Genomic DNA, 24,072 nt, shown 5'->3' with positions numbered 1-24,072 from the left:
CAAGCTTGAGAATCAGAGAGAAAGACTTTGTTTATGAGCAAGGCTTTTAGCTAGTCCATGCATGCTCAAGGGCTTCTTCCTGGAATCCACACCATCCCCACCCCCACAGGAATTGTCTCCAAAGCCAGAGAGGGCTTGGAACTTGGGAAGGGGCGTGACTGAGAGCCTTGAGGAGGGGCCAGGGAGTTGTTTGGGTCCTTGGGAAGACTAGGTAAAAGTGAAAGAACCCTGAGAGGAGGACAAAGCTCTGTTGAGGCTTAGGGAGCAGATAAGTAAGTCAGGCCAAAGGGGGATGAACTAAATGGAGCTGCGCAGGGAAGTCTGCAGGGGAGAGATGGGCGGGGCCCTGTCGGGACTAGGGAGTGTACCCGCAGGCCTGGCTCACTCCAAGAACTACAGGCAGTGGCACTGGGACCTGCCCCAGTTCAGATTCTCATTTCTCCCAAGAGTTTGCTCTGATACCGGCCATGCTTGACACCGCGGGCTCTCTAGTGGCTGCTCTTTGGGCTGCGCTCCATCTCCGGATTTTGTTGCTGGCCGCTGTCACCTTTCTGTTCCTGGCTGATTTCCTCCATAACCTGCGCCCCAAGAACTACCCGCCAGGGCCACAGCGCCTGCCCTTCGTGGGATGCTTGTTCTATTTGGACCCCAAGCAGCCCCACATATCCCTTCAGCAGGTAGGAAGAGGCAACAGTGCCTGCTACTTCCTGGGACTATATTTAGTCAACATGTCATACTGACAGCCCACTAACCCAGAGAGACTGGGTGTTCAGATTACAAACAGGTGCAGATATTCTTCTTATCTGTCTATGAAATTTTCCCACTGTTATTTTATGGCCAGAAAGCATACTGTCTCTGATTTTTAATTCTGTTAAATATGACAAGGTAGATTTGGTGACATAATACATAATAATTTATCTTCATAAGTATGTTACGTTGGTGTAAGAAATGGGATGTCCCAGATGTTGGTTACGGTGCCTGTCCAGTTTTTGTTTTGTTTTGTTTCGTTTTTTCAACAGTATGTTCTCCTCTTGACCTGTGTACATATCAGTTCTCTGATTTGTCTTATTTGGTCCTTTTGCATTTTTGATGACTGCCCTGGACTTTTTCAACTCCAGAGAAAGATGCACTGAAGTCTCCAGCTCCAGTAGAAGTCTGCCTGTTTTTTCACTCAGTTCTTGAAGCTCTCCCCGTTGTACTGGGAAGACTTATGTATACATAGTATACGTGTATGACTGGAAGGTCTACCCTTGTAATGTTTCTCGTTATCTACGGTAATTTTCTCTGCTTAGATATTGAATACTCCAGCCTTGTGAGATCATTCCTGTCACTTCCAGCACTTGTGAAGACTGGCTATGTCTGATTATTTATTGCTATTTGAGGATTTAAACCCATATTTTTCCTTCTGTGTTCCCACCTATTTTTCTTTTATTCCGCCTTCCCTATGTGTTTCTTGGACACTTTCCAAAAATTGCCTCTCTATTCCTCTTTACTCTTTCATTATATCTCTTGTATATCCTCATATCATCCTCCCAGAAGCACCTTGGTCTTATTTAATTCACACATGCAGCTGATGAGACTTTGCTAACACTATTTTTCACAGAAAGCAAACAACTACAAAAGTAGAGGATCCTAAATCCCCTGAATGGTAGAGCTGTCTCAGGTGCTGTCTCCACCCACCCTGAGAACCACATCAGACACTAACCTGCTCTTCAGTGCCCTGTGCAGCTGAAACTTAGAGGCAGAAAAGTCTCTTGTCTTTGCTCTTTACCCCTCTTCACATAGATTGCTCTTTTTTTAGATTTTTTTTGACCTTTCATGACCTTCAGCATTTCCTTTCCCTGTTTCTTCAAAGGAATCTGTGGCAGAAGGAAATGTCTTAGCTTTGCCCCACTTCAGAATGTCGCCCACTAATTCCCACACTGTTTTTCTCCTGATTGTGGACACTTGGTTGTCAATCTGCTGTACTTAACAATTTTAGATGTCTCCCAGTTAACTCTGAACTTTGTAATTTCTATTGAGAAATAATTTCTAATTTCCCCCTAAGTGACATGTGTCCCCATCTGCTATCAATTTGGTTTGTTTTAACTTTCAATTTGACTATGATGTTTATTTGATTCTTCTGCAGATTTTATGTATCTTTTACCTAGATTTTTTTTTTATTTTGTCAAATTGAGACGTTTTAGCTACTCTTCACACATTTCATTGTCTCTATCCCACTCCCCCATGTGTATACACACTATTTTTCTAGAAAAGTTGTTGCCTATACTTGCCTCCTGTTTTTCTGGCACAATTGGATATTGGTGAATGTTTTAATTTCATATATATATATATATATATATATATATATATATCATGTGTGTACATATGTATATATGTTATATATGTGTTATATATATACACGCACAAACACACACACACTATATATATATATATATATATATATAAAAAATCACTAATAATTAAAGAAAGAAACAGTAAGTAGGGATGACCCTGAAGGGGTTGGAAGGTAAAGAGAGAGGGGTGGATTGATTTCAATACATAGTTATATATGAGATTCTCAAAATTAAAAGTTTACATTAAAAAATAAGACAAATTCAGATTATCAGCCCTTCTCACCTCTCCTGGTGGCAGGGTAAATTGGAACACAATTTTCTCTTTTCTCTCTGTGTATCTCTGACACGTCATAGGTTTAGAAACTTAAAGTCAACTAAGTCTTTCAAGGTCATATTGCTTGGAATTTATGGCTCAATGCCATGTCTCACTACTCCTAGGTGTCTTACTTTTCTTTATTTGGAACATTCACTCTTTGAATCTTTCAGGACTTGTGGGAAGACGACATTAACTTCAGTACCTAGTTTTAGAACACTGGTTCTCAACCTTACTTATGCCGCAATTCTATAACACAATTTCTCATATTGTGGTGAACCGCACAAAATAACATTTTTTGGTTGCTACTTCATGATTGTTCTGATGGTCTCAGGCAACCCCTGTGAAGGGGTCACAGCTCACAGGTTGAGTACCACTGTCGTGGATGCTACTTCTCCCTCAAGAATAAGCATAGGTTCCAGATGGCACTCATCACCAGTTAGGACCCTCTTAACTGAAGCCAAATTCTCACTCATTCCTAGAACTTGTTTGTCAATATTATAAATGAGTCCATAAATCTTTCTTGAAAGACTTAAAAAACTCATGGACACATTTATGAAAACAAAGTTAAAAACTGATCTATATTTCTATGTGCACATTACTTACATCTTCTAGAAGAAATGGCATATAGCTGTTGAGTCTGTCATTAGTAGAGACACTAGACAGGTTTTGCTAGAGGTGAAATGAACTTAAAATAGGACTCTTGGTTAAAATTAAAGAAAGGCTGTATATAGGCTGTATTGTAATGTGTATATAAAAAACCAAAACACTACATTTCTTTGAAATGGTTCATATAGGACTGGGGCCCTGTGACCAATTCTGTAGGGTGTGCATACACAAATATGACAAATGAGGATTGGAGCCCTTATGTTTGAAACCACTGTTGGAGCTAGACATGACTCAGAATTACAAAAGGCAGAACTGGGGTCTCTTGCGTAGCTGCCTCTTGAGTATACATGGGGAAGAAACTTTGAGACGGCTGACACTCAGTCTCTCAGCTCAATTTTCCCTGACTTGCACATTCCGCACCATCACGGACACTCACGTCTTCGATTGTCTGGTTCCCTCTTCTTCCACCTGATCTCTTCATCTCTCACACCCATGCCTGCTTCACTAAGCTCTGAGGTCATTGGATATCTCAAATTCATGTCTTTTTCCTCAAAGCTTACATAATGTCTGGGGATTCCCTCTGTCAGTCAACAGCTTTGCCTTCTTGACTACATTACTTTATTTACAACTTGTTTGTCTTTTTGGAAAGATGGAAAATGTTCATTATGGTGAGGACTTATAAAGCTCATATAATAAGACATAAAAAAAAGTGCAATCCATTACTCAGTGAGCACCATCGATGACCAGAGACTCACCCTGCTCTTTCCCTCTCATCATCATGATTGTTTGCATATAGAGCTTGCTAATTTCTCAAAAAGTGTAGAGGGTGGCTGGGTCCCGAAAATGAGAAAACTGGGTGACTTACCCATTTCTACTTTCAGAATCCAGTGTGGGAGGGATAATTATTTACCTTTCATAACTAGGTTCTAAGTTTTAAAAGATAAAGCAACTTCCCCAAGAGTCCATAGACAGTGAAGCAGAGAACCAACATGCTCATGTCACTCCAGTGGTACAGGGAAGTCTCCACCCCAGCCTCAGCCCTTTAGTGCACTTTCCATATCTAGCAGGATATGAAGAGGGCACAGTCTCTTCTGGTTAAACAGATAGATTAATTTATTGATAATTCCATGTTTGCTACAGCAAACTTTAAAGATATACTTTCAGCCTTTGACAGATTGTGAACATAGGACTCCATCCTTTACGGGCCTCCACAATGCTTCAGAATAGAAATGTTGATTTAAAACACTTATGGTCTCATAACTTAGTCTAGGTACACATTAATGCTGATTTAATTCATATTGACTGAATACATGAATGATATTTTTGGAGGAAATTCTCATAGTAAAGAGGAGAAGTAAAAAGCAGAGGAGAAACATTTTCCTTACATCAAAATGCCACCTCCACACAAAAAATGCACATAATTCACTCAGAATTATGTTAATTACACAGGAATCTTCTGTACTAGCAGATGTTTGAGGTCAGTATCCTCTGGATAAACAGGGATGTTTCTAAAACTACAGTAAACATGTACAGACCTTCCTTGATCTTTGGGCTATCATATAAATTGTATTTTTGCCTTCATTAGAATTCAGGATGCCTCAGGATAGAGAATTTGCCTATTTGTTGCTACACATATCCTCATGCCTTCTAGGGACATAGGGTAGCTGCATGCCTAATTCAGATTTGCTCAATTCATTGGGATTTTCTATAGGGAAATTTGTATTTTTAGTATGTATTAAAATTGAGTTTAATGCATTATGAGTAAAACTTTCTAAACTTTTCTACAGAGGAAGATGTTTGCTACCTTCTCCTCCCACACAGTCCTCACAGACCTCTCAGCATGAGTCCCATTGGCTCCACACATGCTTGCCATATCTGGACACGCAGACATGGCCTCAATTGTGACTACTATAATTTTTTTCAGTTTGTGAAGAAATATGGGAATGTTCTAAGCCTGGATTTTGCAAACATACCTTCAGTGGTTATAACTGGTATGCCCCTAATTAAAGAAATCTTTACTCAAATGGAGCACAATTTTCTGGATCGCCCAGTCACTCTTCTCCGAAAACATCTCTTTGACAAAAATGGTAAGTTTCTTGATCAAAATGTGGCATGTTTTATAATTTCTGTGACATGGTAAAGTTCCCTATTTGTAACTGGACAACATTCCCATAAACAAACTGTCATTTGTAAAGGAAGCAGGATGCCACATTTCCTGAATGAAAACACCCACAGGAGCACTTACAGTTTCTCCCTTTTAGATTTGGGAGAAACCATTTGTCCTGAACTCCAACTCTTGACGTTTTGGTAGTAAGTCTACCCAGACACACTGTGATCTCATTTCCCTTTACCCACTCCAACCCTCTGCCATAGAAAAATAGACGAGTCACCCTCCTCCTGATGAAACTCTTCTTGTTTATAACTCCCCATACTTCATCAATAAAGTGATGGCATAAGGGGTCTTTAGCCTTCTGGCCAATAATATAACAGGTTGGTGTGAATACTTATTATCATCTAAAACTCAGAAAGTCAATATCAGACTTCAAGTGTATTAACCTATTTCATGGAGAACAGTTAAAAGAATTTAAGGATTTCCATGAAAGTTACAAAACTGAGGGAAGCTTGACAGTGCTGCATGTGGTATAGTAGCTAATGGATGCCGAATGCACCACAATGATCCTCCTTGCCTCTAGACTCTGTGTGTGGGATACTCATTCTTCCTACTTTCTGGAGTCATTTATCCATTCTCTACTGTATGTTTTGGCTAGAACTTTGTCCATAAAACTTTCTTACAACATGTGCCTTGTCTTATCCATGAGTGTATTCCTGTTATTCAACTTAACATGTGTAGTGGTGAATTAGTTAACTGCTCTGGATCCCAGCAGGTCATGCACACTATATACACACCTACATTGTTGGATGATTTTTCTCACACAGCTCTTAATTCTGATCTCTCTCACTCCATGTCTTGGCTATTCACTTCTCCCTCGCTCCCTCTCTCCCTTGCTGGCACAATAAAAAATCCTGCCCACTCCCAGTCTCCCTGCCCAGTCATTGGCTGTAAGGCAGTTATTTATTGCCAATCGAAGCCAGCTGGGGGCAGAGACCCTCAGGTCTAGAAGCACAATATTTTGGAGCTGAATTAAGACAAAGCATTAGAACCAATTCCCAACAACCATTAACTTCTAGACTTGTATGATTAGAGTCTGGACTTCAGATCTGGAAAACTGAAATGTGAATAAAAGTTGCTATCTACTTACTGTATTTCTTTATAAAGTATACTTTATCCCCGTGTCTCGGCTTTTGCATCAGGTAGAATGGGCCTACATTAATTGCTAATAAGCATATGGATATTCTGAAAGTACTAAATCACATAATATGAAAGGAATGGTAAATGAATGATGCTGTAAGTAACCAGTAAATATTGGTTCTCTTGATTGTCTCTCTAGATAGCTGCCAAGTGCCATACTGATCCTACTTCTCTTCATTATGCACATGTAGATCCAGTTCTTCAGGTAATTTTAAATGAGTCTCAATGCTATAATGCAGAATCTCCTTTTTCCAGGCTTGATCTTCTCCAGTGGCCAGACATGGAAGGAGCAAAGGAGATTTACCCTGATGACACTGAGGAACTTCGGACTAGGAAAGAAGAGCTTAGAGCAGAGAATACAAGAGGAGGCCTATCACCTTGTGGAGGCCATAAGAGATGAGGCAGGTAAGCATTTCACAGTGCAGGTGCAGGAGGCTGTGTTAGGCATCGAAGACTGAACAGTGAACTTATAACTATGACCTTGACCAAGAGGACTGTAGCCTAGCAAATAAAATGGGCTATTGATCACTGTGCTGACTTTAAATCCTGGTCACCAATCTGACTTTCCAGCCGTTGACAGAAACCTTGGTTCATGCCAGCCCTGTGTATGCTGTGGCCAGAGCCTGTCCATTATTTTATTCTCTGCATTCTCCAGTGTTGATGTGGAGGAAGGGGCAGCTGAGAGATCGTTTTAGTTATAGACAATACAATACAAACATAAATACTTGTAATTGGCCCAACTTTCTCTTTTCCCACCTCCAGGACAGCCTTTTGACCCTCACTTCAATATCAACAATGCAGTTTCCAATATCATTTGCTCCATCACCTTTGGGGAGCGCTTTGAGTACCATGACAGTCAGTTTCAGGAGATGCTGAGGCTGCTGGATGAGGCTATGTGTTTGGAGTCGTCAATGATGTGCCAGGTAAGCACTCTCATATCTCAGGATATTAGAACAGGACTAATTCAAACAGGCAGTTCCTCTCTTTACATTTTAGAGCTTTTACAGTTAAGATATAATATCATAAAGTTGAGTTTAATACAAATGTATTCAAACCTCTCTATTGATTTCAATATTTTGATAATATTCAAAGTTTGTACATGAAAATGATATTTCTAATATTTAAACAAAGTACCAGCATTTGGGGGATGACTGTTTATGTGTGAATGCTATTGTGGTTGTTGAAAAATAATCCAATTTCTAACTCAAGTTTTTTGACATTCCTCTGTGTATGCTGTTTTTTGTTAACTGAGACAAAGATTGGCAAAAGGCATGACTTTCTGGTAATAATCCTTTCTTAATATTTGGGCTTTTGAGTTGATTCCATTTTTAATAATGTTTCAATGGACATTCTGGTACAAGTGTTCATCTGAACCCAGTCACTTTTTATCCTGAATTTGCATCAGCACATAAAAAATAACTAAAAGTTCAAAAGTGGATCCTATTTTTATTTCAATTATTACTTCATGTTGTGAATCTTGTAACACTATAACATAAAATTTGATCTTCAAGCTTCACCCCCAGCTGAGAAAGCCTATGTCCAAATCCTTATCCCTTCAATCCTTAGTGTCTTCCAAACATTTCCCACAGATGACTGATGTTTCACTCATATTCCTATATGTGTAAGATAGTTTTAAAGGAAAATTAACATCTAATGTTAGCCACATATGTCTACCAGAAGTTGTGTTACTACCTTGGAATAAATATATGTGAGGTAGTGTACAGATTTATATGTGTTTAAATTATATGTGCTCAATGGACCATTTGTCCTTGCATCAATTACATGTCATTATTTAAAAAATACAGTTTAAGTTTTAAAAAGTGCTTTAATTTTGAAAATTAAAAGATCATGCAACAGTAGGAAAAATATAATTATGACCACTGGGTACATATGTATCAGCTCCAACAATTGTCAGCAGATATCCAGTCATACATCACTAATATGCCTGTCCTACTACTACTGCTTCTGACCTGAAGTTATGGAGCAAACTCCCAGTGTCTCTATTATATTTGTGCTGGTTATTCCATCTGATGGGCTAAAATTGCCTTCTAAAATAGAAGAGATATCTCTTGCATAATGGAGTACTGTCAACTTTATAGTTTTAAAATGGTTTTCATTTAGATTAATGAAATAACAATGGCTGTCATCATGATATCCTCATACACGTGCCACTATTATTTTACTTACTGTTTCATTGCAGCAAACCAGATAGCTTCCTTTTTCCTCTGGTTTGCTTTTTTAACAAGTATACATGGATTCTGTTTTACCCTATTTAGGTCTCCAGATCTCCTTCCTAACTTCCTGACTTGTAAATTCAGAGCTCTCTTGTTCAGCAATAGTGAAAGACAGCATTTGTTTAACCTGATGACCTCGGACTCAGAGCTGCCACACACCAGGGCCATACTCAGCTGAGGAGCTTTGCTCCTGTCCACAGAGGGTAGGGAGTCTCCCTATCCACTTCCCAGCCTGGTCCTGGTTCTTGCTGTCAGCCACACTTAGGCCTACTAGGATCAGGTGCCTCTTCTGTCAATACCTGTCTCTCTGGATCTGCTCTTACCCAAAGGCTACAGGGAGAGACAACTCTGAGATTCTTCACCCATGGATGCTCCATAATTTCCGGCCTCTGGGTAGCTCAAATTTTAGCAATGGATTCTCTGTCAAATTGTCACCGAGCTGATCCCCTTCAAATAGATACCATGAAAAAAATGGGCTTTTTTCCTCCACGGACCCATCAACAAGAGGAATTACTATGACCAACAGCTTCACTTCTAGGGATTGTGGACTTGACCTGTGGTTAAGGAAGGCTGCCAGCTTTCTACTCTCAGACCCTCAGAAGAGGCTTCTGAGCTTCCCCTGGTTCAAGAGTACCACTTTCTCTTCATCTTTTCAAGCATCCTTTCACTCCTTCCACATGATCCCCAAGCTTTTTGTCTATTTCCCCATGGGATAGTCTGCTCTCTTTGTCTTATCTGTCTTTGTTGCTGGCTCCCAGGAGGAACTTGTAACATACCACATTATCCAGAACTCCAACTTTGTAAGTGTTCTCTCTTAATTAGGAATATTCTTTTTGTCTAATACTCTGTCCCTCTTTCAAGATATTTCATCTGATATTCATGGGCTGTTCTGCCTTCCTTCAGTCTTCATCTAGGAAATCATGTACTGTGTTGCATTTTTAAACTGTCATGTGCTTCTGGAAGTTTCCTTTTAAATAAACATCAATTAGGTATAAATGCTGTACCAGATTTAATAATGGTTACCTTTTCATTGGAACACTTACTTCCCTTTATTGGAAATAATGAATTATGAGGGAACCAGAGAGATCGATTGGCAATTAAAAGCACAGGCTGATTTTGAAGAAGTTCCAAATTTGGTTCCCAGCACTCAGGTTGGATGGCCACAATGTCTGCAACTCCAGGAAATCAAATGTTTCTGGCTTCAGAAGGCACCTGAACTCATGAATTAATTGTGCCCCATATTGAAAATAAAATAAGTATTTTAAATTATTAAATTATTAGGACTAATTTGGAATTATTTTATAGTTTATAATTATCTGAGTTTTCTCATGTTTTAACTTATTAAATGTTCTCATTTAACATCCCCAAGTATAAATTAAAAGGACTTTTAAATTTTTCTATTACTTTAGTCCTTGCCTTAAAATTTGATCATCGTAGGAGCTAGAGAAATGGTCTACGCAGTTATGAGTGTTAGTTGGTCTTGCATGGTACCCAGTTCAGTTCTCAGCATCTGAACAATGACTCACAACAATCTACAACTTCAGTTCAAGTGGCTCCAATACTCTCTTCTGGTTTCTGCAGCCTCCAAAATCATGCAAAACATAAGGCAAAATAATTTAATCTAAACACAATTGACAGCTTTAAACATCCAGCATCTGGAATAATTATTTTCGGCCTCTCTAAAGTAATTCAGCATCTTTAGAAACCAGTTCTGCAGTGTTGTCTACCTTACTATACTCATGCCTTTTAGGTGGCTGCTATTTTAACAAGAGTATATACAATTAATTGGTTTTTATGTTTTCTTTTAACGACCGAGTCTTATAATTGGAACCGCTTCTTGAATTCAATTTAGGGTGTTAAAAATCCTTTGCATGTCTGTGGAGTGTGGGGCTACATATAGAGAGAGTGAATCAGGAGTAAAGATGCCTCGATTATCCCACTGTAGGACACAAAGAGAAAGACAAGACTGTTTTGGGAATATGCCACCATGTGTCCCTATGACTGTCTTATTTTTCTCAATCAGCTCTACAATATCTTTCCAAGGATAATTCAATGTCTTCCTGGATCACACAAAACATTTTACAGAAACTGGAGAAAACTGCAGTTGTTTGTTTCTGATATTGTCAACAAGCACCGGGAAGACTGGGATCCAGAGGAGCCAAGAGACTTCATTGATGCTTTCCTCAAGGAGATGGCAAAGGTGGGAAGATGCCTGCTGCGTTGTCTTCTGCTTGCAGAAGTAGCAGCAGCTTAATGGTATTCTGTTGTTCCTACAATGTGTTTCCCTGAGCTTATTGATTTGACATGACACAGATGTGTTCCTTCACAGTTCTGTATGATCCTTATATGCCTGTTGGCCAGGAAAGTTTTGTATGACAGTAGTGAGAACTCAATTCTTATTCTATAGAACACAGATCCCTTTTGCTAGGTCTCCTTCCTTAATCCTCAATGCCAAAACTGTAGCATTTATTTCTCCCTGATCACTGCTTCCATCTTTATATTTCATATTTTTGCTTCTGAACCTTGAGCTCCCTCTTATAAGAATAATTCACTATAATCTCTGTTTCTGAAAATTATTCACATATACAAGGTTTATTATGGAGTATCAAGCAATATGCACAGAAATGAATAGATGTACATCTGTGGATAATTACATAGTACACTACAGGGAAGTTAAATAAAAACAATATAGTACATATGAGGTAAAGTCATTTGTTGGGAGACCATGATAATACCAGATACTATCTTTATATGTCTCCTTCTTTGCTTTTATCCATATGTGAATGAGCTGCATTATAAACGAAAGCTCCAGTTAAGCTTCAGAGTGCAGTGTTGTTTCAAGTTGGTTTCTGGCCAGTTACTGACTGCATTTCACTCACCACTGCAAGACAAAACAAAATACAGCTGAATGCTGAAGTTTAACTTTAATGTTTAGATGAGGCTCACCAACTCCCATAAAAAGTAATGCAGTAATACACAAGGGGCTAGAGAGCGGCCAGTTTGTTGTGGTTGTTACTTTCATATCACTATGACCTGGCAAAACAACCCAAAAGAGATTTATTTTGATTTACTCTGTCAGGGAGTTGGATACACTGCGAAGAAGGAATGCCAGAGAAGCTAAGCTTAAGGTAGCAAAAAGTCAGTGGTGAAGTCTGGCCACATAATGGTATGTTAAGAAGCAGGGACAACGGTAAGATCTGGGACCTGGTTGTAACTTTCAGAGTTCTACCCTTAGTGACTGGATGCATCTAGCTATAGCCTACTGCCAAATGCTATAGAGTGTCCAAAAATACTTCAGATGACTAGAAACCAAGAATTCAAAACATGAGCCTGTAGTAATTCTGAAATTTCATTATAGACCCAAACCATATCTCAAAATATACAGCTTTGATCTCACCAGAGTTCTTACTGGGAAGTGTCACTGGATCAGTGGTGTAAGGACACATGCTCCACTATGTTCATTGCACCATTATGTATAATAGCCAGAAGCTGGAAAGAATCCAGATGTCCCTCAATGAAGGAATGGATACCGAAAATGTGGTATATCTACACAATGGAATACTACTGAGCAATTAAAAACAATGAATTCATGAAATTTTTAAGCAAATGGTTGGAACTGGAAAATATCATCCTACGTGAGGTAACCTAATCACAAAAGAATACACATGGAATGCATTCACGGATAAGTGGATATTAATTAGCCCAGAAGTCCTGAATACCCAAGACACAGAGCATATCAGATGACTCCCATGAAGAAATAAGAAGAGGGCCCGGATCCTCAGGATATTTTCCAGTTCCAACCATTTGCTTAAAAATTTCATGAATTCATTGTTTTTAATTGCTCAGTAGTATTCCATTGTGTAGATATACCACATTTTCGGTATCCATTCCTTCATTGAGGGACATCTGGATTCTTTCCAGCTTCTGGCTATTATACATAATGGTGCAATGAACATAGTGGAGCATGTGTCCTTATTGCATGCAGGGGAATCCTCTGGGTATATGCCCAGGAGTGGTATAGCCGGGTCCTCCGGAAATGTCATGCCCAGTTTTCTGAGGAATCGCCAGACTGATTTCCAGAGTAGTTGTACCAGCTTACACTCCCACCAGCAGTGGAGCAGTGTTCCTCTTTCCCCACATCCCCGCCAACACCTGCTGCCTCCTGAGTTTTTAACCTTAGCTATCCTGACTGGTGTGAGGTAAAAAAAATTTATTTGTCTTCTAGTATCAGCCAAATCACTAAGTCAATATATGGCCTAGGGTACTCACTTGACAGTTCTTTTTGTCAGTTTGATAAAATGAGATTAAAAAGACACCTTAACATGCCATTGCCAATTATGTGAGATACCATAGGTACATAGTCAGGACTCAACACACACTGTCTTTTCCAGTACCCAGACAAGACTACTACAAGCTTTAATGAAGAAAACCTCATCTGCACCACTCTGGACCTCTTCTTTGCTGGAACAGAGACAACATCCACAACACTGCGCTGGGCTCTCCTCTGCATGGCCCTCTACCCAGAAGTCCAAGGTGAGTATGTGGTGACTGCACCTGGAAAGGGTAGAGTGATGCTTCTGGAATCTATGGTTCAGATGAGACCAAAAGTTAGCATAGAGGGATGGGGAAAAGTTGAGTGCCTGGGAGGTAATATGCACTTGGAAAGGGATACATTCTCCACATGTTTTGTTAAGATTATGATGGGTTCACCTCACAAAGAATTGAACCTAGAACAAAACAAAGAAGGGAAATGAAACTGTGGTAAGTTCCAGCAATGACTGACTTTACCCTAAGAGCATCTGTAGATTCCCTCCTTCCTTTTTAGAAGCATATTCCAATTTGCCCTAGCTATTGTTTCAAATGCCCTAGTCTGGTTTCTGGAGTCATGTGATATGCTCCTCTCTGTCTGTCCTCAACCCACCCACCCTGCATGGTAGCATTCCTGTGTTACACATCCTACTTTGTTGCTCTCTTTATTCTTACATTTAAGTCATGTCAATGGTTCTTCTAGTTACCAAAAATGCACTGTTCCAATTTCTGCAAACTCTAGAAAGATATTTCAGGGCTCTGACTGTCTAAGGTGTCTCACATTTCTCCAGGAATTTACTGACTGCATAACTGTTGTCACTTTCTTCCTCCAGAGATGAACAATGCTCCTCCATCACTGAGCTTTATATATTACTTTATTGTCTCTCCACTGTCTGTTGTCCATGACACAGAATGATCTGTCTCATAATTTCTCTTCCTCTACATTCTAGAAGAGTTTAGCAGGTGCTGGTTAGGACCATATATCAGTATGTATGTATATGTGTGTGTATATATATACACACATATATGTATACATATATATATACATGTATATACCATGAAACATATCTATGTACATATATATATATCATAAAACATTTCATTTTTCAAATTGTAGCTCACAGTTTATTTATTTATAAAGTCAATTTAGTTCATTTTGTAAACCCAAAAGACAAAGAGTTCTCTCAATATGATGATGTCAAATTTGTCCAAAATCTTTATTTCATCTTTGATTGAGTTACTCTCTGTGCATGCATGTATATGCACATATGCATGTTGAAGCCACACAAACCAACTTCATCAGAAGCATAGTTTACTTCATTTGTTTTTTTTTTAAGATAATGTCTCTCATTGGCCTGGAATTCAACAAATAACCACTGAGCCCTAGGGGGTCTACTTGTCTCTGTATCTCTAGCATACTAGAACTACAAGCTTTTGCCATGGCATCTGACTTTTTTAGATGGATTTTAAGGACCAAACGTAGTTCTTCATGCTTTCAAAGGAAACATTTTACCAACTGAGCTGTCTCCCCAGAGTAAATTTTATTTCTTTATAAATGTGAAATGTGCACTTAATATGTACTATCTTTACCTATATACATCTTGAATCATAATTTAAAATGCATTTTTTTTACTATTACACTTAACTTTTTTGTCTGTATTTAAAGGGAGGTGGGAGAATTCCATAGCATAAGTGTGAAAATCAAAGGACAACTTGCAGGAATCGGGTGTTCTTTCATCATGTACATCCTAAAGTTTAATTCAGGACAGTAGGTAGTTCAACCCTGTTAGCCTTCTAGCTGTCCTAAGACTACATTTTTTTAAATTTAAAATTGACTCACTTAGAATATAGATTTGACTTCTAAAAATAAGATGCTAAAAATATCAATAGATTTCAATAATACAATGACAACCATGTTCATTGTACAACACGTATGGCAGTCAAGAGATGGTAAAAACCTAAGGGCCATGAACAAGTACAGAATACACATGAAATCAAAAGAAAATTTAGTCAGAGATAAGAAGTTCTTTTTAAATTTTTGATTTATTTTATGTTAAGTGTATGAGTGCTTTTCCTGTGTATGTATACTGCGTGATTGTCTTGTACCTGCGGAAGTCAGAAGAAAGCATCAGAATCCCTGGAACCTGAGTTACAGATGGCTGCTACATATTTGTGCGAAACAAGCTCAGGTCCTTGGCAGAAGCAACAAGTGATCTTAACCACTGAGCCACCCTCCAGCTCCAGAAAATAAATTTTGACCATGCATTAATTCACGACACTAAGTTAAATAATATGGCCCCCAAATTATAGATATCAACTATCTAACTCAAAAAATAGTCAAATAGTACACCACACAGTAGCAAGAATTCAGAAGGAAGGAAAATAGTATTGAAACATGGACATAGAGTTTTTTCCAAGATGAAGTTCCAACAATAACATGTACAACAATATGAACATATTAGAGGCTAGTAAATTATTCATGTAAAAATAGTGAGAAGGGCTATCATTGGTGGCCTACACCATTAATCTCAATACTTAACATATTTGAAACTGGTGTGTTGAGGGTTCAAAATGAGCCTGGCCATATAGGTAGAATTCTGCCTCAAAAGTCATCATTGCAATAGCAATAAATTTATATTATATAAATTTTATATGAAATCAACTTTCATAAGTAAAGTAACACTAAAGGGCTTAAATGTCCAAATTTATTTAAAATGAAATTTATAGCCAATCAAATAAAATTAGTTCAACTTCTATTACTCTTGAGAAAGAGGAGTTGTATTGACAGACGACTTGCAGAATCAATCATTTATTACTATAAAATGTTTGTGTAAATCTCAAAACACCCTCAAGATTAAGCAGACTTATTCTTACTAATCACAAGAAGAAAACTGAAGCTTAAAGAATATAAGAATCTCAATCATGATGTGTCCAGCAACAGACTGCAATCTATAGTCCACACAATATATCTTCTTATGAAATTAGACTTAAAGATGTGCTGTAGTCTGAACATTTCTGTCCTCCTTGCCAAACTCATGTTCAACTCTAATTCTCAGTGTGATTGTGCAGCAGCTTAGTGCCTTTCCAAAAGAAGTACCAGAGAGATTCCTTTCTCCTTGTTGGCATGAGGATACAGCAAAGCTTTGGTACCTGTGAGACAGAAAGTTGTTGTCTATCAGGCAATAAAACTTACAGGGCCTTGATCTGTGAAGTTCCAAGATCTAGAATATAGAAATATATTCATATTGATTTTTAACCCATTCAATGAATGGTACTTGTTTGTAGAAGATACCTGATTAAATACTAATATAAGCATATCTGACATAATTAGTTCAGGGTATATCAAATTTTATAATTATGTTGCTGGCTCAAAGGAAGTTATTAAATTGACAGTTTTATAAAACAGTTATTTGAAGAGTTGAGGAAACTTTTATTTCTTTGTATCCTGGACACTACTATGAAATAAAAGCTGATGAGTATTCATAGATAGCTTCTATATCGTTAGAAAAAATCATTAACATTTTAAAATTAATAGAATTTCCTGTTTTGTTTTGTATTCAGAAAAAATGCAGGCTGAGATTGACAGAGTGATTGGCCAAGGAAGACAGCCAAACCTGGCAGACCGAGACTCCATGCCCTACACCAATGCTGTCATCCACGAGGTGCAAAGAGTAGGCAACATCATCCCCTTTAATGTTCCCAGGGAAGTGGCAGTTGACACCAAGCTGGGTGGATTTAACTTGCCAAAGGTAACCACTTTTCCAGCCTCAGATCCTCCAGTTTATCTCTGCCATTATCTTGGGACCTAAACTTAAAAGATGACGTGAATTCCTGACCTAAGAAATCATTTCAATAGGAAGAAAAATTTATTTTTTGCTAAAACTTTCTATATGTCTCAGTGGATACTCAACTCTATTGTGAGGTGTCTAGAAAGGAAGATTCCTAGATCAGATGTATTTAGGCCAAAACTAGCTTTGTTTGCTAATGGATGTCTCAGCATCTTTCTGTTCTAATGCTAGCAAAGGACCTTTGCTGCTGAAGCAGAGAGCTGTTCTAATGTTTACTGTTCCTTTTGCTATTGAACAATTCATGCCTTGAAGTTTGGTCTGAATTTTTCCAGTGCTCTTTGCATTTTTTCTGTCCATTGAGCTATCTTAAAATGACCAACCCAGCCGTATTTTACAGATTATAACATCAACTATCTGGGTACTGAAAAATATAAATGGCTATGTTCAAAGGAGGCAGAGAACCATGGCCTTCAAACAGATAGGCCTATTCCAATGCTGTTATTGCTTTCTACCAACAGTACAAACATATTGCATTACCTAGCCAATTATACTTTCAGCTTCTATAAAATTCATTCAACCCAATTTATAGACTCTGTAAGGAAATACAAATAGATTACATATATATATATATACTGATACCCAGAATAGAAGTTATTATTTATTAATTAAGGGAATGTTTTCTAAACACTCACAAAGTTTGAGTTTGGACTAGAGATACCTGAATTATATATCATTATAAGATCCTGCATATAAACTATGAGGACTGCTGGTAGGAGAGAATTTTGTTTCGCTGTGATGCTGACAAGTTGGAGTGAGGAGCAACAGCTCCTTCTAACAATAAAATAAAGACTTAATGAAGATTCCCACACAGACAGGTGAGTCTCAAGCTTCACAGTGTGAGATACTTGACAGTCTGAACTTTCCCATTTTCCCCAACTCATTTGCTATTGCCTGATATATTTTAGCCATTTACAGAGCAGGGGGAGAGGGTATGGGATAGGTTGTTTCGAAGGGGAAACCAGGAAAGGGGATAACATTTGAAATGTAAATAAAGAAAATATATAATAACAAATGGATAAAAAATGTCTTTATGCTGTTATTTCTAGGGTACCATGGTTCTATCCAACCTAACTGCACTGCACAGGGACCCTAGCGAGTGGGCCACCCCAGATACCTTCAACCCAGAGCACTTTTTGGAGAATGGACAGTTTAAGAAGAGAGAATCCTTTCTGCCATTCTCAATGGGTGAGTTGTGATGTGCAGGAGAGAATTCAAACCCCCTTCATATACTTTCCTTCCTTTCTTCAGTACAGTTCTGTGCTCTAGTTGGGATGTCTCCAGATGAGCATGTCCATTGTGGATCTTTCATTTTTTCTTTTCTTTTTTTTATTAAAATTTTTACATAATATATTATGAGCTCAGTGTCCTCTCTCCCAATTTCTCCATTGTCCATTGACCTTCCTACCTTCTCACCTACTCTATGTCCTTTCATTATCTTACTCTTTTTATAAAATAAGAAAACATGGCAACACATACAAATACACACAGAGACACAACAAAGAATTGGAAATAAACAAAAGAAACATACACTCACACAGACACACACAGAGACACACAGACACACAGACACACAGACACATACACACACACACACACACACACACACACACCAAAACCCATAAAAATAGGAAATCATATTATACAAAGTACTAATATAAGGCAAAGTCAAGTAAGACTTAAAAAAATAAACCTAAACAAAGCAATATTTTTGTAAAAACAAAATTTTTACAAAAATACCATTGAGCTCATTTTGTCTTGGCCATCTACTGTTGGCATGGAACCTACTGTTAAAGTTGATTCAATGAGACTCCATTGAAACAAACTAATGTGTTCTTAGCAAGAGACTGTCAATTGTAGATAGCTTTTTGTTTAAGACTGAGATCCTGTGTCAACCTACCCCTCCCAGTGCTGGGACCCAATCTGGCTTGAATCTGTGCAAGCTGTAAGCGTACTACCTACTACCACAAACTCTGTGAGTTTATAAATATATCAGTTCTGTTATTTGGTAGACACTGTTTTCTGGGAGTCATTCATCCCTTCTTCCTCCTGTAATCTTTCTGTCTCCACTTCCAAATAGAGCCCTGAGCCCTGAGAGAAGAGGTTTTATGAAGACATCCCATTCAGGAATGAGTGTTTAAAAATGCTCTAGTCTTTGCACTTTGTCCAGTTGTGAGTTTCTATGTTAGTTCCCATCTACTACACAAGGACATTTCTCTTATGATGCTTGAGGAAGACACTTGCATATAGGGATAACAGGATATCATAAGGAGTCATTTTATTGCTATGTTCCTTTAACAGAAAAATATTATTTACTTTTTCCTATAGGCCTATGGCCTATTTAGTCTATTGTTCATAACTACCCAAGAAGTGTCAGGTATGGACTCTATATCATGGAGTGAGCCTTAAATCCAACCAGGTAGTGGTTGGTTACCTCTACAAAATTTCAACAATGTATTTTCTAGACAGATGATCAGCATTATAGAATGTGGGATTTGTAGCTGGTTTGGTGATTATATTTCTATTTAGAGTATGTGGCCTAATATTGCAGTGTTTGAATGTCAGAATACTTAGTACCATCACTTCATTGTACAACCACTGTTTCAGCTTCCTTTGATATATTTATCCCAACACTCAGAACAGAGACACAGCCCACTGACTCATTGAAAACAAACAAAAAAACAAACTAAAAAAAAAAACCCCAAAACAAAACAAAACAAAAAACAAAAAATCCTAGATAGCTGCCATCTTTATTGGGTTTTATTTTTTTCACATTATTTTAAAGAGATGTTCTCTCATTTGGAAATAAACTTGAGCTTTAATAAAGACATGGAGAGATGTCATCAAAATGGACACATGAAATAATAATTCTCAATGACACCATCTTAACTAAACGAGATTCTACTCTAGGCACAGTATCTAGCAAGGTCTTATATTGCTGTAGTGTTAGTTTTGTATTTATAATCTAGTAGATGAGTTTGTATGGTAAAAATATAAAAGTCCTCATCAACATTATTCACTCATAGAACAGGTGGTATAAGGAATGAAAACGCCAGTCCTTTCAGTTAAATCATTTCAACTTTTACATCACAGCACTCAGTTTCTAGCATGTCATTTCCACTAATAAAACTTTTCTTGTTTCTTAGTTCTGACATGAAATTCTGAAATGAAGGGACTATGTCTCTCTGGGCATTCCACAAGATGTCTTATATGGTGTTTTTGCCGTAACTGTGGTGACAGGGATTGTAAGACACTCATGACCTAAAAGGCAGGAAAAAACCTCTGGGGCAAGAAACAAAGAAGTACATTGTTTTCTTCTTAGTTTGAAGATCTCCTTCCCATAGATACGTCACTGCTCCCACGATAAGAAAATATCTTCCATCTTCATTAGCTTTAAAATAAAAAGAACAACACAAAGTACTTTACTAGTGCCTGCTATTAGGAATTATTTTATACCCTCTTAATTACAGACTTCATTAACAAGTCTCATACATCCCAACCTGTTCATTCAAATTGGAGAGAAAATGGTATTTTCTGTATTTCTAGAGAGAAACCCAATATATTCCAAGAATATCTATTAACACACCTGATTTCTAGACCCGATCTCAATTACAACTAGATTATAACTCACCTCCTGGGTTACAGTTCCTTTTAATATAAGATTAACTGATTTTGCATGTACCAGTGTCTTGCTGAATAACAAGAGACCTTAATCTATTAATTTACAGGCATTATTCACATGTATGCAGGTGAGATAAGTGATCTTACATGTGTGACTGATGAGTTGATTACATGAAAATCTACTATGACGTCACCTGAAAAAAAAACAGTGTTATTTCCATGGTTCCCTTTGGCAAACCAGATGTCTGTTCATAAGATAGTGATAATGTCCCAAGGGGAGGACACAAACACACAGGCCTGGTAAAGTCCAGGCTACAAATTGTCACATCATTACTTCCCCTGCATTATGGAGACCTTTTCAAGCCACAAACCCACCCAGAACTTGAGGGGAGGGCAACTATTACAGTCATTGATTAGAATAGCACTGGAGAAACATAGGATGGAACTTACAGAAAAGAGTGATGAGATCTGCTTGCTCTCAACATCTCTTTTTGATGGAGTGGAAAAAGTTCAGTTGTCTGAAGATGTTCACACTAGTGTGGCATAGTGAAAACAAGTTAAACCGAGCAGAATGAAGACACCTAAAATGTCTCTTGGATTAGCATTGTGCTGCAAGGTGTCAGGATTATCCACCTCACTCTGACCTTTGGTATGTGTCTACTTTTCTACCCACTTTCCCTCGACTTCCTGTGTGCAGCATACCTGTAGGAAGGAAATTCAGATATCAGCTACTTTTTTCTTGGTAAATATAAGTAGGCATTGGGTTATTTCCTGTGCAATATTAAAACAGATGGCACAATCCTTGAAACTTCAAATCCTTCCTGTCTAAAGCACTGACAGCTTTATATTAACAAGAGTCTTGTGCACCTTAATACATGAAAGTACTTGGAAAGAACTTTAACAAAAGCCTGGGTCATTTCTCTCATTTTAGCACTGATGGAATTCAAGTGTGTTATGTGATATGAAATGGCCCAGTCACAAGTTTAACCGGGCAGTGGTGGTTAGCTGTCTGTTGTTGCAGCATAATTGACATGAAGCATTTGTAAGGAAGAAAGGCTTACTTTGACTCTTGATCTTGGACCTGTTATTTGATTTATTCTAAAGCTTTCAAAGGATAGTTTTCCCTGTTTATATCCTTTTAAATGCATGTTCATTCCCATGGGCTAAGTATGAATACTGCCAGCCATAGAGCCATGGCAGGAAACAGACTTTTTGCACGTTCATCAAGCAAGAAAGATTTAGCCCTTTGAAAATGAGTTTAGAGGTTAGTGAGAGTCGCACAGTGGTGTTGGGTGGAGCCTGCTGCCAAGCACGGGTTCCCGACTTTTCAGGTCATGGTTTGTCCTGACAGGAATTCTAGAAGAATCTTGGGAATTTACAATTGAGTTGATTTTGATTCTCTTTTAGCAAGTTACCAATCATATGCCTAAACATACTTAATAAGATAAAGATGAAGAGAACAGAGATGAGGTACACACGTTGTTTGGACACCCAGGCATACACTATGGTATCTGCACTATTGCAATGCACAGTTACTGAACAGTTTTACCTGTAGCATCTGCTCTTAAAGGTTAAAGAGTATCTTCTGATTTTTTTTTGTTGCACCATTATCTGCTCTATTGCTTATGTATGCTAAGTGAGTTTGAAAAGCACTTGAGTTATTCACCCACTCTCAATCAACATTGGTCCCTTCTCATATTCTTCTATGCCACACTTTCCCAGAAAGGCTTGATTCCTGAGAGCATTTAACCTGTGATCTTGGACTTTTACCTCCTGCATTTGGAGAAGACAAGGAAGATACTAGACATAAATAAGCAATTCATGGGACTTGAATTCCAATGCCCACTCAAACTCTGTGAATGGTAGAGATCAGTCCCTGCACATACCAGTGACAGCTGAATAAATTAATTTTTGTTTGCTTGTTTTGTTTTACAGGAAAGCGTGCTTGTCTTGGAGAACAACTGGCCAGGTCTGAGCTGTTCATTTTTATTACTTCTCTTTTCCAAAAATTTACCTTCAAGCCCCCAGAAAATGAGAAGCTAAGTCTGCAATTCAGAATGGCTGTCACCGTTTCCCCAGTCAGTCACCGCCTTTGTGCAATTCCTAGGCTGTGATGTTGAAGGAGGAAAGTATGAAGAAATGGCATCTGTATGGAAGATACTGGTGCCTGCTCACATTTGAGTGGGTAGGATTAAGATGACTGAGGGCATATGTGCAATGAAACCAAGAAAACTAAATGATGTTATGGGTTCACTAAGTAGAAAGCCACTTGTGAGCACAATGACACAGCATTTCAACTGAAGACTTGCAGAGAAAAAATGATTTCTCTAGGAAAGAAAATGGATGCAGGGATCATGGGGAATTGATTAAATAGATTTGTAAATCATAAAAAAAAGATTATAAAAGTTGTACCTTTACTTTGCCTCCTTTTCTCCTTTCATTGGTGTGTATTTGCTTCTGGACTGTAGGCATAGTTTATCTATAGGTGCTAAAAAGAGTAAATAAGACTTATGGTGATTCTGGGGCAAAGGCAGTATAGTTGTCCACCTAAAGGCTCTCCTATTTGTCAGATCTGTTAGCCTTGCCTTGCTCTGCCTCTAAGTGACCCTTTTGAAAGTCAGCATGGCAGGATAATTTCCAACAGGCTAAGCAGGTGCTATGGCAGTTTCTTTGATTTATGTATAGCAGTTGGACCTTTACCTTGGACCCAGGACATCATAAAGAATAACCACAGAAAAGTAAATTCTGGAGGCATTCTGATTTAGGAAAGATTTCCTACATCCATATTAACCTTTTTACCTAGGATTATCCAATAAACATTTGTACAGAAATATTCTCTCATAGAACTTGGGTATGTTGGATATGAATATCACTTGCAACTGACCTTTTTTCATATTATAAATATTTATTTTTATAATTATTTTATATACTTCATATCTTATTCCTCATCCGGCCAACCCCTGCCCACCCTCTGACTGTTCCACATCCTATACCTCCTCCCCCCCCCCATCTCCATGTGGATGACCCTGTCCTCTCACTCCACCTGATCTCTAAACTCCATGGGACCTCCAGTCTTTTGAGGGTTACGTGCATCATCTCTGAATGAACACAGTCTTGGCAGTCATTTATTGTATGTGTGCTGGGGGCCTCATATCAGCTGGTATATTCTGTCTGCTTGGTGGGCCAGTGTTTGAGAAATCCCAGCAGTTGAGATTAATCGAAACTGCTGGTCCTCCTACAAGGTCACCCTCAGCATCATTCAGCCTTACCTAATTCAACAGGAGGGATCAGCTGCTTCTGTCCATTGGTTGGGTACAAATATCTGAATCTGACTCTTTCAGCTACTTGTTGGGTCATCCAGAATGCTGTCATGATAAGTTCCTATTTGTGAGCCCTCCAAAGCCTCAGTAATAGTGTCAGGTCTTGGCCTTTGAAATTACATCATTCTGGTTACTAGCTTGAACTTACTGGGCCCTGACAAAACAAATTTTTTTTT

The 24,072-nt window shown here is 38.3% G+C and overlaps 1 protein-coding gene across 3 annotated transcripts; it reads left to right on the top strand.

The window, feature by feature from the left end:
- The first annotated feature begins 211 nt into the window (after positions 1-211).
- LOC127680960 (cytochrome P450 2J3) lies at positions 212-22,993 on the top strand. Of its 3 annotated transcripts, none has more exons than XM_052176786.1 (9): positions 212-272; positions 5,183-5,345; positions 6,824-6,973; positions 7,331-7,491; positions 10,826-11,002; positions 13,194-13,335; positions 16,672-16,859; positions 18,005-18,143; positions 22,512-22,993. In XM_052176786.1, the coding sequence occupies exons 2-9, from the start codon at positions 5,252-5,254 to the stop codon at positions 22,688-22,690; spliced, it is 1,230 nt and encodes a 409-aa protein (XP_052032746.1). In that variant the 5' UTR covers positions 212-272; positions 5,183-5,251; the 3' UTR covers positions 22,691-22,993. The 3 variants fall into 3 exon arrangements, with proteins under 3 accessions (XP_052032746.1, XP_052032745.1, XP_052032747.1); XM_052176785.1 differs by lacking the exon at positions 212-272 and adding an exon at positions 280-677; XM_052176787.1 differs by lacking the exons at positions 212-272; positions 18,005-18,143 and adding an exon at positions 280-677 and having other exon boundaries at positions 22,512-22,619.
- Positions 22,994-24,072: the final 1,079 nt, after the last annotated feature.

This window comes from Apodemus sylvaticus, chromosome 3, assembly GCF_947179515.1.
Source record: "Apodemus sylvaticus chromosome 3, mApoSyl1.1, whole genome shotgun sequence".
Classification (NCBI taxonomy): domain Eukaryota; kingdom Metazoa; phylum Chordata; class Mammalia; order Rodentia; family Muridae; genus Apodemus; species Apodemus sylvaticus.
This window is presented reverse-complemented; position numbering and strand designations above follow the sequence as displayed.